The sequence below is a fragment of the Manis javanica genome, chromosome 2, assembly GCF_040802235.1.
Source record: "Manis javanica isolate MJ-LG chromosome 2, MJ_LKY, whole genome shotgun sequence".
NCBI classification, from domain to species: domain Eukaryota; kingdom Metazoa; phylum Chordata; class Mammalia; order Pholidota; family Manidae; genus Manis; species Manis javanica.
In genome coordinates this window covers 42566217-42583467 of record NC_133157.1, presented here as the reverse complement: position 1 = coordinate 42583467, position 17251 = coordinate 42566217, and the positions used below count along the sequence as shown (strand labels likewise).

At 34.5% G+C, this 17251-nt stretch overlaps 1 protein-coding gene across 2 annotated transcripts in view; it reads right to left on the bottom strand.

Annotated features, from left to right (window-relative positions):
• The window catches only part of PLAA (phospholipase A2 activating protein), a 41418-nt gene that overhangs the window by 6237 nt on the left and 17930 nt on the right, over positions 1–17251 (bottom strand). For both annotated transcript variants that reach the window (XM_073228415.1, XM_037020541.2), the window contains exons 3-11: positions 14005–14105; positions 13797–13917; positions 11874–12041; positions 11271–11406; positions 9623–9792; positions 6913–7070; positions 6009–6228; positions 4120–4191; positions 1246–1314 (exon numbers count right to left, since the gene is read on the bottom strand). In XM_073228415.1, coding sequence (XP_073084516.1) covers positions 1246–1314; positions 4120–4191; positions 6009–6228; positions 6913–7070; positions 9623–9792; positions 11271–11406; positions 11874–12041; positions 13797–13917; positions 14005–14105 — 1215 coding nt within the window. The remainder of the gene's footprint in view (positions 1–1245; positions 1315–4119; positions 4192–6008; positions 6229–6912; positions 7071–9622; positions 9793–11270; positions 11407–11873; positions 12042–13796; positions 13918–14004; positions 14106–17251) is intronic.

The window sequence follows — 17251 nt, the reverse complement described above, 5'->3', positions numbered from 1 at the left end:
TATAAGATGTACAGCTAACAATTATTAAGCGTTTATTCTGTATAAAGTGATTTATTCTATTTTGTAATTTTAAGGTCTCAAAAATTCTAGGAGGTAGATATGGTCTCAACTTTATATATGAGAAAAACAAAGGTACAGAAACAGAATGAGTTCCTCTAGGTAAACAGTTAAGAAGTATTGGAACTGACGATTCTGTAACATCTTACTATGTAGACAGTAACCGCACTAGAGGCAGTGAGGACTTAATAGTATGGCTAAGTATTGAACCACTGTGCTGTATGTTTGAAACCAACATAAGATTGTATATCAATAATACTTTAATAATAATTAAAAAAGGTGGAACTGAGATTTGAATATAAGCATTCTCATTCCAAAACCCCTAATCTTAATTACTTTGTTATACATTTCAATACTGCAAGCCAATGTTATTTAGCAATGAAAAATAGCTTACAAAATTACATAGTAGATTAGTTCTTAAGTGGAGTGGTGATGTTATGGATATTTTATTGTGCTCAATGACATTTATGTTACACACCTTCTCTTGTATAAAATCATAGGGAAAAATATATGCCAAGAGATCTGTCAAACTTGCAAAAGGTGAACCACAATTTAGTTCTGCTTTTTACTGCAGCCAATCCAGAGGAAAACATGCCTGCATATATTCAACAATGATGAACAAGTAAGATGAGCCAGACTCTGGGCTAGAGACTAAGTTGAAAAAAATTAGTTGCTTAGGAGAAAGCCAAATAGTATAGACCTAAATCATAAAAGCAAATTTTTTCTGAGTCCTCCTAAAGAAAACAATGGGTAGCATAGTGAATAACATTCTGAACACATAAAGAATGAACAAAGGAGCTTAAAAGATTGGCATAAACTCAGATTTAGTAAGGATAGTAAGGAAACCAGCTTTACTACAGTAGAACAGTTTTCGATCCTGGCTGCACATCAGAATCATATTGGAAGATTATAGAAGTACCCTTGCCAAGGCCCCAACTCAAATCAGCATTAGACCAAGTGAGCATCCTGGGGATGAGGTTGAGGAACTTTCTAAAAACTCTCCAGATGATTCTAATGTACAGTAAAGACAAAACTGCTAGAATACTCTCAAGCCAAGTCAAGAAGTTTGGTCCTGATTTACTATATAAAAAGTTCTCCAGCAAGATAAAGACACCAATTTTCTTGATCTTTCATTAAAAAAAGTTTTTTTTTAATCTAAAAAAAGAAAAACAAGTGAAAAGTGTGTACCTGTAAAGGGATCAACTCCAGCCATGGCAGTTCCCATACTTGCAGACCCTGGCACATAACGACCACCACCTAAAATGCAACAATACTCCCAGTAAGCAAAGGTAACTGCAAATTATAATGTTCAAACTGCTCCTTCTTTACACACAATAACTTATTTTCATTATTAGTCACACTTCAGAATGACATCTTTACACACGTAATAAATCGGCCATAAATTTAATACAGAAAAATGCTTAATAAAATACTACTGGAAAGTAGTTAGTGTCCCCAAGTGTTAGCCTTAAACATAATTCTCATGTTATAAAATAAACATTAAATGTCTTATATATAACTATAAAAGCTAATGAGTTACAAAAGCATTGGTGGATTAGAAAGAAAGAAATTAAAAGGTTTCCCTAATGAAATGTGAATACTCTTCTATTGATATAGAAAGGGTTAACTGGCATGTAAGTCAAGAAAGAAGGAGACTAAGTAACAGTTAGGGATGGTATGACAATGCCTGGTCTCACATTTGAGATTATACTTGCAGCTGTCTCACTAAAAATGGAAAGAAAGGAACATGAAAAAAAAGGATAGAGAGAGAACCAGTGGGATTTGGAGATGTTCAGAATCTAGGAACAGCCTTTGTGGGAAGAAAAATGAGCTACTGCTTAGCTCCTCTGAGTTTAATATCTAGCAGTTGTATACCACACACAAAAAGCAAACAAAACTAAAACACAAAAGACACAGATTGAAAAAAAGATTAATTAAAATTACAAAGAACACAGAATGATATGTTGAGTTTTTACCATGCCAGCCAGCATGTTAAGCATCTTATATTTATATACTCAGTAATAATGGTAATATATACCATTATTATTCACATATTTTAGAAAGGAAAGGGTGAGTAACTCGCCCAAGGCATTGTGAGGCAGAGTGAAGTCCTACACTTTTTAAAAATGTGGTTCTCAGATCACCTGAATGAGTCACCTGTTCAACATGCAGATTCCCAGGACCCATCCATAATAGCTTGGTGGTTCTCCAAACTAGTTTCACTTCAGAAACCTACAGGGATTTGTAAAACTACCGAAGAGCAAACCACCCCCGACACCATTTAATCACAATCCATGGGTTAGGAATCAGAGCATGAACCGTTTTAACTTCCTCACTAACCTACTGTAGCAGAATCTGCAGGGAGGACCCTACCATAAGTAAATTAACAAGCATCCCCAGTGATTATAATTGACATGACAAGTTTGAGAACTACATAATTAAGGAAAAGAAGAAGGAATTAGGATTGACCTTAATTTATAAATCAGACAGGGAAAGCTTTTGGCCCCAGTACTGTTGGTAAAATTGGGCAACAACATCAACAGTAATAACCGCTCACAATAATAACATATTGAGGGCTTAACTGTATTCCATTTTGCTTAATACTTTACATGTACAGGACCATTTAATTTTCATATCTCAACATGATTGGTACATCATCTATTTTTCTGTAATAGTGTGGTTCAGTTATCCCAATAATTTTTCCATAATTCTCTTAGACATTTAACATGCTATCTTGCATAACTCTATAATCACTTCATCTTCTGAGTAACTGACATTGTGCAATAGTGACATGCTCCAGGTATTAAGGCCCCAGGAGTTCTGTTGACTTTGCTGGTACTGTTTCAAGTGTGGTATGTTCTTTCTGTTCCAAAAAAAAAACAAACCTGCTAATGAAATTCAGGAACTCTATTGTTCTAAGTTTCAGGACATCATCGAGCCTGAATATGCTGACAGAGAGTCATCATTTTATTATGTACTCTTCAAATCCTTACTACCTTTTCAAATTGCATTATGTCACCAAAGACTTCCTTAAGAGCCACGGTGCTATCACAACACTTAGCCTGATAGCTGGTTATTGTACTATACTGCATATCAATCCCAGGGTGCAGCTATGTGCATGTGAGCCACCCATCATTCACAGGAGAAGGCAAGCTCACTGAGAGCAATCTGCAACTTCACGAAACTGACCCAAGGTTGTGTGTTGGTCCAATCTATGGCTTAGGATGTATGTTGGCAAGGCCAGTGCCAAAAATGCTATGAATCTCTTCCGAGATTTGATATATTATCAGGAACTATGGCTAAAGATCAAGTAACAGCATCATAAAATGTATTAAAAGCTATTATGAAAACAGAATTCTTCAGTTGCATTAAAGTCCAAGTCTGGCCATTTTTTTCCAGTAGTTTTGATGCTGAGGCATGCATACCTTGGTAAATAAAGTCACTCTGAAGAGATACACTGACATTTTAGGGTTTCATAAAGGCCACTAATAATAACCTAGATTAGAAAGACCAATCCTGGATAGATGGGTGGACTGTCTCCTTCCCTGCTAAGGCAAAATATGCCAGGGCAGACTTTTGACTGCACTGCTCCATCCAGTATCAGGGACTCCACGGCTCCTTTTCTGATTGTGATCAGTAGCATCTCCCCAGTGGTGGCATTCATGCTGTGTCTTCCCCTATTATTTAGCTTCACGGATAAAAATAGGCTCAGACAGGTTAAGTGACTTGCCAACGTTGCATAGCAAGTAAGTGGTAGAGCCAGATTCTGAACCAAGGTCTGTCTGACTCTAAAACCTATGCTCTTAATGGCTCTGTTCTCTTTGCAAGAAGAACCACTTGAGAAAGCAATGAGTTCTAGTAATACGTTATTTAAAAGTCATGAGCTACAAAATACTCCATGAAAAAGCAAAATTAGGAAGTAAAGAAAATGAGATCCATCAAAATTAGAAACATAAAGGGAATTATCAATTATTGGATGGTATCTCTAAAATGTAAAGCCATATAATGCAAAATGCTATAAAGTTAATGAAGAAAGATGCATTAACCAAAACTGCATCCCACCTGTAAAAGGATCTGCTGCAGGCAGTGTGTTGGAAGATCCTGATGAAGAACCAGGAACATACCGACCACCACCTGTGCAGGCAAACAAAGGAAAGCTGAAGTATGCCAAAATTTTAAAATTCATGAAAAGTACAATGCTTACATTAGGAGAATATAAACTTGGAGAAAAACAGAGCAGCAAGGCTGTCACATGAAAGAATCAGAGAAATTAGTCAGAAATCATAGTTGGAAAGACTAGTATGAAACTAAAATTTTCAGTGATTCTCCTAGTTTTGTTCTTTTACCTTATTGTATCTTAGCCCGTGCACTTAATATTAAAATAACTAGGAATTCAAGTATGAAAAGAAATAGCAGGTGGTCTCTGACCTAAATCATAGGTACAGGCTATTATTCCTGCTCCTATACAAATTCCCTAGAATTCCTGCTGCTGCTGTGTTATCAAAACCACAGGCATCAGATGTTAATGTTTTGTAGAACCCCTGCGTTCACTGATTCATGTGTCAAACTGCATTCAGTGCTGCGGATACTGCAGGAAACAAGACTGCTTGTATCCACTGAAGCTTACAACTTATGGGAGAAGACAATGATGAAAGGATGAAAGCTACTAAGGAAAAAGATTTCCATTTTTATGTTTACAAATGTGTGGCATATGTGAGTATATGTTTTGTTCACCTCTAGGGAAATATTCAGAGGCATCTGCAAAAAGATGTATGTAAGGAGTGCTTACAGTTTCAGAAAGAGTATAAAAAAGCTACACAGAGTTGTTAACCTACAGACAGAGCCAGCTGCTTAGGTATCTGTCCCCTGATCCACCAAACAGTTTATGCAAACTGTTAACATGTTCACTCTTTTGTACTACAGTCTATAATTCCACCAACAGAAATATCCAAGTAATAAATGACTCATTTTCTAATTTTTTCCTATAAAGTACAACTATTGGGAGGGTTACATAATTTATAGTTCAGTAATGAGTCACTCTAGTAATTCTGTTTATGTCAGCATGCAGGTGAGATTAGCTTTACTATGTGAGTTGGGTAATGGAATTTTGAACCACAAGAAGAGATAACTTAGGAGCATGAAGTATCTGTGTTGGAACAAGAAAGAAAAGGACTTGAGAGTAAAAGGGGATATGGGACCCTTGTAAAACAAGAAGAGCACTAGCACATGAAAAATGGAGTTAGAAATGACAAGAGGAAAAACATTAATAATAAAGCGCCAATTTCAAAATTGTATTTAGAGTTGTCCCTGTACCTAAAAAAAAGAGGAAGTATTGTATTTCCTCCTGTTCCACGGCCTCAGTTCCCAGGAAACAAAACTCGGCTAACACAATTAGAATTATAATCCATTTCTTAGGAGCTAGGATTCAGACTAATAACATGAGGATAATAATTTATGGTCTGACAGGAGAACCTAATTTCATTTATAACATTTTAGACACTGCATACTGTGTACAAACAACTGTTCAAAATGAACATGTGGGCTACAAATCACATATAAACTAAAATCACACAGAGTTCAGTCCAAGATTTTATGCACAACTAATCAACTTAGCCTCATGTGAAAACAAAATGTTTGTTTAATGAATTCCACCAAAATATTTGTTTTTAAAAGGAGCAACTGTATAAAGGAACTTAAATGTTTCTTTTCATTTCAAATGATTGAATTAAAGTTTCTTAATTTTATTTAGTTTGCAGTGTGACTATATTTTTTAAAAAGAACAATTTACAATTATTTTATGACAGGATTAGTATGTAATTTGAGACTTAAAAATATGAAGTAAAAATTTGCTGTATATCTTTTTATTTAAACAGCTTATCATAATGAGTATTCAAATACATGAAAAAAGAAAATCAACCAACACTGATTGAAGTACATACAACTTAAGTTACCTGTAAAAGGATCTGAGAAACTGGTGTTGCCAAGTCCCAACATTTGACCTTTTGTGTTATCAATAATAAATTTAGCCACTTGATCCAAAAACATGGGATTCAAATCATTCTTCTGCAAGAAGTTGTACGCAGTTAACCAGGGATCATCACTGATGTTATAAGGCAATTTATATGATGGTCCACCCTCATTGACATCAATTGAGAAAACATAATCAAATTCCTTTAATTGGAATATAAAAAGGAGATAAATGATTACTAACTTATCTGTTCGTATATATTAATGACACATATAACAGAAATTATGTGTTCTTTATTTTAATAATTATACACTTAAACTATCTCCAAAGTGCAATGTTGAAATCTTCCATTTGGCAAATATTAATAAGAATCATCTTTAAGTGCTACAAAATTAGCGTTTCATTGAAAGTAAGGTGGGAGATGGATTATGACTACATATTAATTCTAAGGCAGTTGGTTGATCTCGAAGCCAAAAGTATTAGCTGTTACCACTGTTACTAGGCCCTACTCACCAAAACATGCTGGCATTACAATCATGTTCCTGCAGGGTCCCTAATCTCCTGTCAAGTTAACTATAACTAGGCATGAAGCATTAGATGAAAGGTAGCACAGAAGCTCCTAATTCAGAATGGTTGGGAACAGCTTATGCACGGTAACTACCAAAAGACAAGTAATGGCTTATCTGTCCAGCAAATGTGCTCTCTGTACATGGAGATTTTTTAAAAATCTACTTCAAGACAGGGAAAAGAAAGAATTTCTCTATAGAAATGTATTTTTAAATGTCAAAACACCAAAGAAAATTTTATTAGCATGGGGAAAAGGGAAAAAGAAAACCTTTGTCTAATGTTTTAAAATATTGGTAATTAGAAAGTAGAAGTTGACATACTTTCCCTTCATATAAGACCTTTCCAGATGTTTGCTGATCAGCACCAGATGAGCCGACAACATCACCAATTTTTATCCACCTCCCTTCGCTGACACTCCACTGATAGGCTTCGACTTTCTCCCCATCTCTGATCAGACGAGTCTGTCCTTCTCTAGTACCTTAAAATAAAAATTTTAAGAATCAAAGGTAGAATGCAGAGTAAAATTCAAAACCACTTAGATAAAAGATTTTTACCATTAAAATTTATATATATAAGAAAGTATTTATTTTGGCTTAACAGAAAATTTTATTAAACAAAAGATTTAAAAATGTAACACTACTAGAAAGTGTCCAAAAAGAAAATAATGGTTCAAGGGAAACTTTATTAAGTAAAGGTTAAAAATATATGATTTTACTAGAAAGTAGCTGACCCACCGAAAATAAAACAAGTTTTATTACTGAATATTTTCTGACAACACTTTCATTTCAGTAAATGACTGCCTCTCCATTATTTTAGCTTATCAGGCCAAAGCGTACAGAAGAATCTGATTCTTTTTCTGAACCCCATAGCCAATCCTTCAGCACATTCTATCAGCTCTATCTTTAAAATATATCTAGAATATTACCACATCTTACCATCTCCGTCACTACCCATTGGTACAAGCCACCACCATCTCTCATTTGGACTGATTCAATGGCCTCCTGTTCCTGCCCTGGAGCTTCCTACAGTCTATGCTCAACCCAGCAACCATAAAAATCCTTCCAAAAATTTAAGGAGCCTTCTGCTGACACACTTCCACTCAAGAACCCTTCTACACATAAGGTACTCAGTTAATATTTTTTGAATGTATATGTGTGTGTGTGTGTGTATGTGTGTATATATATGTATATACATCTGATATATATATACAGTGATGAAAAGCTTACATTTTATGAAGAATTATAAGAATATTGAAAACATGATATAAGGCAGCAGTTCTCAAACTTCTGGTGTTAGGATCTCTTTATAGTCATAAAGATTATTCAGAAGCACAGAAGAATTTTTTTTAATGGTTATAGCAACTGACTTACAGGATTTGAAATTAAAAGAATAAAAATGTATCTACTTCATGAGAAAACAATATAGTTATTACATATTGAATAAATAGTAGTTCAATGAAAAATAATTACATTTTTAGAAATTTAGTGAGAAGACTGGTATCATTTTACATTTTTATAAATATCTCTTACTGTCTCAAGACAGCTGGATTATCATTCCTGCTTCTGCATTCAATCTCTTGTTTGAAGTGTGCATAAAAAATTTCAGCCTCACAGATTAACATAGTTAAGAGAGGATTACTTTAATAGCCTTTTCAGAAAAATGCAGATATTCTCCAAATAGTAGGTCCTTAAATGTTACAATTTAGAATCTGAAAACACATCAGTATGTTTTTCAGGCTTTGTTACACTAAATTCCATTGGTCTATTTTAACTTTGAATGGATCTTTTACCCATTTTTTATTTTGGACTTGGTCAATTGGAAAATACTGATATACTGAGCAATGCACATCTTCCACATGTTTACATACTTTATTATTACTTTATTATTTTATTATTTAACATTAGAAAATCACATTTGTTATTATTACCACTGATATCATTAGAACCATTTTTTAAAATATTGGGATGCTATCAAGCTCTTGATAACATACAAACTTCCCAAAATTTCAATTTTCACTTGAAAGTTTGGACTTTGTTTTTGGCAACAAATACTGTCAGTTGTTCTCCTTAAAGGGACACGCTCACTTTATCTTCAAAAAATGTCTGCCAAATACCCAATGTTGAAGTTGAAAGAAAAAAAGGGAGAATAGGGCTGCACAGGTACTTATCCTTGAGACACCATGGCATATGGTACTGTACTTTATGTTTACTTTCCATTTTGTCAACCAGAATGTTAAAAGACAGGTATTAAAGGTTCAAGATGCAATAAAATTAATTTTTAATGCTTCATCAAAGACATTCTTAAGGGTAGATGGTCTTAATGTTTGTTAACTACATCTGCATACCAGTGAAGAACAAAATGGCTACCAGAACAGTTTGGTGTCACAGTCTTGATTTGTGTACTCATGAGCCAGTATTAACCACCATTGCTTTTGTGCCAGAAGTGCAAACATTAACACAGTGTAAAAGTCAAACAACATCTTAGTAGGACAAAATTAGTTTGATGTTATGGACATCCTGGAAGATCTCAGGATTCCCAGAGGTCCATGGACCCAGCTCTGTGAAGCACTGATATAATGGATCAGGGATATACCCAACACAAGACTTCATTTGAAATAACTACTGTCCTCTGGTTATAAACTCAAAAGATCCCCAACTCATTAAGCAGACTTTGCTTTATTTAAGCTCATTTTTATTTTAGTCTGTATAACCTCTCTCAGGGAACCCAATCAAGCGAAATGTATTAAATGAGTGACTTCTGAGTACCCATTATATATAAGCTAATAAGTATTAAAAAAACCAAAAAGCTCTTTTTTATGGGGAGCTTAGCTCAAGTGTTTAAAACTGAGACAGAGGCAAGAAGAAAATGCTTTCTCACAGTGGTCAGGGATAATAGTAAAACTTTTAAATAATCCATAGCCAGCAATAACACTGAACGACTAGCAAACAACCCGTTTTTCTTATTACTGTAATTATCCCATAAGGCAATCATGGTAGCATGTTTTATTGCTAGACACACTGAAGTACGTACCGGATTCATTCAGATGTTCCCTCCCAGGAAGCTGCTCAGCGTTAATGTTCCCTAGGTCACCAGTTTTGGAATCAATGGTTGCTTGAGAGAGTTCTTTTTCAAAAGCCTTGATTTCCTCAGCACTTGCTGTCCGCGCCTCTGATTCTGTAAACACTCTAATAATACCATCACTGTAAAGAAAAACAAACTGATTTTAAGTCATTGCCATATTGTATTAACTTATCATACCTGAATAATCCAAAGCAAAAATTATCTGTATTTGTGAATATGAGAAACATTACTATGGATTTTTTGCTGAGGGTAGCACTATGCTGACTTCAGCACACACTTCTTACTCTCTATTACTTTCTAAAGTAATGTGGCAAAAAGTTATGCTAAAAGGCAGAGAAATATATATTTAACACGATTTTCAATTCCAAGCCAAATATTTACCATCATAAAAATCTAGATATACAGTGTATATTTTAAGTAAATATACACAGGTATTATGGTATAAAGAGGGTAGTAGACTTGGTATACTTTCTAAAGGGCTCAAATACCATACCCCACATAAGGCTTAGAAAGTAGAAGATGCTCTGTATGTTCATTATGGTACACGGAGTCTGTCCTTACCATTAACTAGCAATGTAACCCCCCTTAAGAAAAAAATAGCCTCTCCTTTGGTCTAGAAGGCAATCCCAACCTCTACTCTAAGAAAAAAAGACTTCATTTCCATAATATCTCAATTCTCAATTCTGGGGTAAGGGGAAAACAAGTACGCCACTTTCACCTGTACTCATCCCACCCAATCTACAGAAAACTTTGTTTCTTACTTAATTTTCCACTACAGCCAATTTCAATGTGTTTATTTATTTATTTTTACTTTAAATATGCTTAGAGAGAAATAACTAAATCAACAAATAAACCCCCAGGACCAAAAAAACAGTAAAATGCCTCCACTTTTATTGGACTCTCTATCCTTTACAGTGGTTGCCCCTTTCTTTCTTTGCTTTCATTAGCATTGCAGGGCCAAAACTTTCCAACAGCACATTCCTGTAATACTTTAAATTGCTTTTTAATTTGCTTTCCTGCCATTGTCACTAGTTAAATCCAACCTACATATTTAATAATTCATAACTTCTGTTTTAATTATATCACTTCTTGCTCAACCCTTTTACCTCAAGCAATCAACCTCAAAAATGCCTGGTATTCAAGGCTCTCTATATTCAAGTCCCACTTTAGCACCCATTATTCACTATTCCCCAGCATTAGTCCCTCACTATTTTCCTTCATCTCCCACACACATCACTTTTATTCCCATGCCAGACCTTTAATTTACTGTTTCTTTTTATATTCTTATTTCTCTACTCATCATCTTTCAATATCCAATTAAATTTCTCCTTTTCCAGAAAGCTTTCTAACACCAATCTCGACCTTCTCTAATTTCTTTTGCATTTCATATTTGACTGCACAACCTGTACTATATTACTGGTACTATATCACGCATCACTAGTGTAAGCACTGTCATACCTAGCACTTGTGCACTACAGAATTGGGTATACAGTCTCCTCAGTTCACCTGAAATTCCTTATGACTTATCTCTCTGCATTCTAATGCCTCCCAAAGATCTAGAGGCATATTATGTATAGAATGACTGGAAAATAAATACCTCGCACCAACCACAATGTCACCATTGTCCAGTACACAGCAGCACCATATAGACTGAGCTGGAAGTCGGATTGTTTGAGCACATTCCCCGTGTTTCCAGATTCTCAGAGATCTGTCCTCTGCCGTTGTCACAAAATCTAGAATTAATGAATACAGGAAAACTTTGTTTGAATGAATAAAATTAAATATATTTATACCTACAATGTTTCCAGATGGGCATACTTATCTTTTTTTTAACCCCAAGTATTTTTAAATTGGTTTAAAATTTTATGTATGTCACTTACACTACACACGACATAAAAAAACTCATGATTTTATATATTTCATATCTTATATATACTTTAGACCAATAAATTGTACAAATTCTTTCCTCAGATACTCAGGAAAGTATCTTTTCTTGAAAGATAACTTTATGAAACAACTATCCAATCTGAATACAAGGACGATCATACAATTTTCTCCTTTACAAGAAAAATACTTATGAAATAGTTAATAAATTATTCAAATTACAGTTAGTAAATTGATTTAATAAGGTCTTGTCCACCTTAAGACTGGGATGGAATAATTCATAATACATAAATTTAAATACATAAGGTAATCTTACCTTTACAATTTGGAAAGACAGATATGCTATAAATATAATTTGTATGTCCATAATACACTTCAAGACACTCGCCAGTGATTTGCCACTTTCTAATACTAGCATCATTTGCACAGGAAAGAAATTCTGTTTCACTCAAAATCGCTAAGCCTCTTACACAGTCCTCATGACCTGTATTACAAAAAAAATCATGCAAATCAATAAAATGGATCATTTGGTTGATGGATCTATGTATTTCATCATAAAATATATTACTAAATGGTAAAACCTGATTTTTAAGGTAGAGAAATGCATTTTTTCTGTACAAAAGCCTTAGTAACCAAAATTTGTGTTTTAGGTTTCGCAATGTTTTTATCATCAGTCTTAGGAAGTTATTTATTGTATCTTTTCCAAATTATTTCCTAATACCCTCCAGAAATAGGATTTTTATTTCAACAATTTTGTATTTTTACCTAACAATTCATAATTAACTTTTCTTCTCCAATAATGAGATTAATTCATAACATATACATTATCTAAATATAACAGAAATACATAACAAAGAGTAATTATCCCCTAAATATTTTGCCATGCAATATGGAGATTAATATTTATAAACCTCTAGAGAAAATGAAGAAAAATTAAGTTATAACAAAGATAATTATTTAAGAATTATAAGTAAAACCATCACGGAACAGTAAACATTAATAAAGTATGAAAGAATGAGTTGAGAGATTAATTTATCTGAAACCACACAGTGAAAAAGCTAAAATAAGAATTCAGGTTTCCTGCCTCTTAATTTTATCTCCTTTGATTCAACCAACTGTAACTTCTCCTATCCCTTTGATTCAACCAAAACAAACAGAGCCAAGTACCACTACTTTATCAATGGAAACATTTCATAATTTACATAAATGCAGACATTAAAATGATACAATAAAAAACAATGATAACTGATCTTTTTAAAAAGGCAAGCAAGATTTTATGGAATAAACTTGCATTATATTCTTAATTATGTATCAAGAAATTCTACTGATCAAAGAATGTGGAATGTTTTCAGAACTCAATATAATTCAATTTCTTTCAATATGAAATGAGGCACTGTGGATGATATGACTATAAATTTTTTTTAAGGACAAAATGTTCTCTGAAGCTTGTGATCTAACAAAGGAGATCAGAAATAAAAAACTTTCCCATGTTCAGTATTTGCTGAATAACATTAGCTATCACAGATTAATAACTGGATACATGTATTCTATGTATAGAAGTAGAAACAGAGGGATGATTAATTTTAACTCATTGTCCATTTTCCATCTATAGATAAGTTTTATCTGTACAAAGGGAATTTTTGCAATATCACCCAGGCTGGTGATCAACTTTTAAGGAGCAAGTAAAAGAGGAAAAACAACAAAAAAATTCACACCAAAAATGTAAGTGCTCCACAAATAAGTCAGCAATATTAATACTAGAGAGCAGATGCCTCAGTGAAGGCATTACTTAACAGCTGAGGTTTAAAAACACCACCCATCTAAAACCACAGCATAAACAAAGCTGGAAAATTTCTTATTACATAATACACTTCAGTATTAATAAAAGCACTAATAATGATTTCCTCCATATAATAAAGATAAAACTATTAACCAACCATTAAGAAGGTTTATGTTTAGAGGTTTCAGGCTGGGCTTGTTAAAATGACAATGAAAAACATACCTGCAGACCATAATACAGTTTATCAAGTACCCATCTGTTTGTCCACATCTGGTTATTTTAATGAGGTTTCACTGTGTCTTTTACAAAGATATTACAGAAAATTACATTCATCCAAATTAGATTCAAATACACTGATGTTTTTAAATACCATTTTCAAGTTTCTAAACTTTTGAGAAAAAATTCACTTGAGCAAATATGAAGTGATGAGATTTTAAAAGTAGTCTACTCTGATTTTACCTGAAAAAGTCCTCTCACATCTTCCAGCCTTCCACAGTTTGATAGTCTTGTCTGCTGATCCAGTTAACATTAAGCCCTGTTCAGGTAAGATCTTTACTGCCCATACTGCAGCTGTATGACCCTATGAGTAAAATGGGAATTAATTTAAGTTGCCACAGAAACATCATATTTAATTACTATCTAGAATCGTCACACAGAATTACTGTACCTGTAAGGTCATCATACATTTGTCATTCAGCCAGACTTTAGCAGTGGTGTCCCATGAACCACTAAGTAATGTCCCAAATTTTCCAGATGAAAGACTACAAACTAAAGGAATAAAAGGCATTAGTTAACACATTTTCATATAGAAAAATGCTCAACTTTGTAGTTGTTAAAGCACTGCAACTTTAAAATAATCTGTGAAGTAACAGTACTTAGCCAACTTGGGCTTAATTCAATGGAAATGCAGAAGAGTGCAGGGGTCAAGAGCAGACTCTGATTCTGGAATGCCTGGGTTCAAGTCCCAACTGTGTCACTTAAGAGCTGTCTGACCATAAGGATATGACTTAACTAACCTCAAATTCCTCATCTATAAAATTAGGGAGCAGGATTAAGTGGGTTGCACAATCCCTTATATTTCTAAGAAACTACATGAAAAGATAATGCAAATAATTTTAAATGCCATTTATATAGGTATTTAAAATGGCAAAAAACTGGAACCAATCTAAATGCTCAACAGTAATAGAATGATTAAGTAAATGTCTTATCTTGATGTCAATTAACCAGGCTAAAAATTAAATGATGTGAAAAATTACCTAAAAACAAAGAAAAAAAGACAATTTTGATTAAAAATGGGAGATTGCAGATGACATATTGTACATAAAAAACCCTAAAGAATCCATTACAATACTAACAGAACTAATATCTGAATTCAGCAATGTTGCAGGATACAAAATTAATACCCAGAAATCTGTTGCATTACTACACATTAATGATGAACTAGAAGAAAAAGAAATCAGGAAAATTAACATGGTCAAAATAGCCACCCTGCCTAAAGCAATCTACAGATTCAATGCAATTCCTATCAAAATACCAACAGCATTCTTCAATGAACTGGAACAAATAGTTCAAAAATTCATATAGAACCACAAAAGACCCCGAATAGCCAAAGCAATCCTGAGAAGGAAGAATAAAGTGGTGGGGATCTCACTCCCCAACTTCAAGCTCTACTACAAAGCCACAGTAGTCAAGAAAATTTGGTACTGGCACAAGAACAGACCCACAGACCAATGGAACAGACTAGAGAGCCCAGATATTAACCCATGCACATATGGTCAATTAATATACAATAAAGGAGCCATGGATATACAATGGGGAAATGACAGCCTCTTCAACATATGGTGCTGGCAAAACTGGACAGCTACATGTAAGAGAATGAAACTGGGTAACTGCCTAACTCCATACACAAAAGTGAATTTGAAATGGATCAAAGACCTGAATATAAGTCATGAAACCATAAAACTCTTAAAAGAAAACACAGGCAAAACTCTCTTGGACATAAACATGAGCAACTTCTTCATGAACATATCTCCCTGGGCAAGGGAAACAAAAGCAAAAATGAACACGTGGGACTACATCAAACTAAAAAGCCTCTGGACAGCAAAGATCGCCATCAGTTGAACCAAAAGGCATCCTACAGTATGGGAGAATATATTCATAAGACATATCCAATAAGGGGTTGACATCCAAAATATATAAAGAACTCTTGTACCTTAACAAAAAAAGTAAATAATCCAATTAAAAATGGACAGAGGAGCTGAACAGACACTTTTCCAAAGAAGAAATTCAGATGGCCAACAGGCACATGATAAGATGCTCCACTTCACTAACCATCAGAGAAATGCAAATTAAAACCACAATGAGATATCACCTCACACCAGTTAGGATGGCCAACATCCGAAAGACAAACAACAACAAATGTTGTTGAAGATGTGGAGAAAGGGGAACCCTACTACACTGCTGGTCAGAATGTAAATTAGTTCAACCATTGTGGAAAGTAGTATGGAGGTTTCTCAAAAAACTCAAAATAGAAATACCATTTGACCCACTAATTCCACTTGTAGGGATTTATCCTAACAGTACAGGAGCCCAGTTTGAAAAAGACATATGCACCTGATGTTTATCACAGCACTATTTTCAATACCCAAGAAATGGAAGCAACCTAAGTGTCCATCAGCAGATGAATGGATAAAGAAGAGGTGGTACATATACACAGTGGAATATTATTCAGCCATAAGAAGAAAACAAATCCTACCATTTGCAACAACATGGATAGAGCTAGAGGGTATTATGCTCAGTGAAATAAGCCAGGCAGAGAAAGACAAGTATCAAATGATTTCACTCATCTGTGGAGTATAAGAGGAAGGAAAAACTGAAGGAACAAAAGAGCAGCAGACTCACAGAACCCAAGAATGGACTAACAGTTACCAAAGGGAAAGGTACTGGGGAGGATGGGTGGGAAGGGAGAGTCAAGGTGGAAAAAGGGGCATTACAATTAGCACACATAATGTGGGAGAAAAGGGGGGTGCACGGGGAAGACAGTATAACACAGAGAAGATAAGTAGTGATTCTATAGCATCTTACTACACTGATGTATAGTGACTGTAATAGGGTATGTGGTGGGGACTTGATAATGGGGGGAGTATAATAACTATAATGTTGCTTATGCAGTTGTATATTAATGATACCAAAATAAAAAAAAGTATTGGTGATTGTTCACAGTAAAGCTATAAATGGTATTAATCTACAGGGGACAAAGAAAACAATGTAACTGACTTAGAAAAATGGAGGAGGTTATAATTTAAACATCCAGAGAGGGTTTAGAAGAAGAGTGACTGGCCATACAAAACTCCTATGAGACTCAGTATCCAGCCACTAGGTTCTATGGAGGATGGGGCTAAGTAAAGGTTATGAAAAATGAGAAGAATGATTCAAAGTCTGCATACAACACAGGGAAACACTTGATCTCTTCTCTCAGCCTACAGGGTCAGGAAAGGACATCCTCACTGACTACGGGAGATTGGAGGTTTACTCTGGAGGAACTAAAGCACAACTTCCAGATTCAGGCGGCTGGGCATAATAAAGGGAAAGTAAGGAGCTTTATACAATGCAAGGAGAATAAACGGAAAGGCTACATCCTGAAATAATGGTACCTAAGGCCAAATACCAGCATCCAGGCATACATACCCTTTACCTAATCAAGAACTGAAGAATTCTTCTCTACAGTATTGAATAATGCTGAAGAACCCCAGATACAGACATCTGAGTGGGTTTCCTACCTAAAAGATCAGACCATCACCAGACCACCCTCTAATAAAGTACACCAATCACCAAGCCTCATGTATACCAGTTAAAAAATTTTCAATCAACTTCTTTAAACCTTATTCTTAAATATGAGCAGCCAATTTAATATC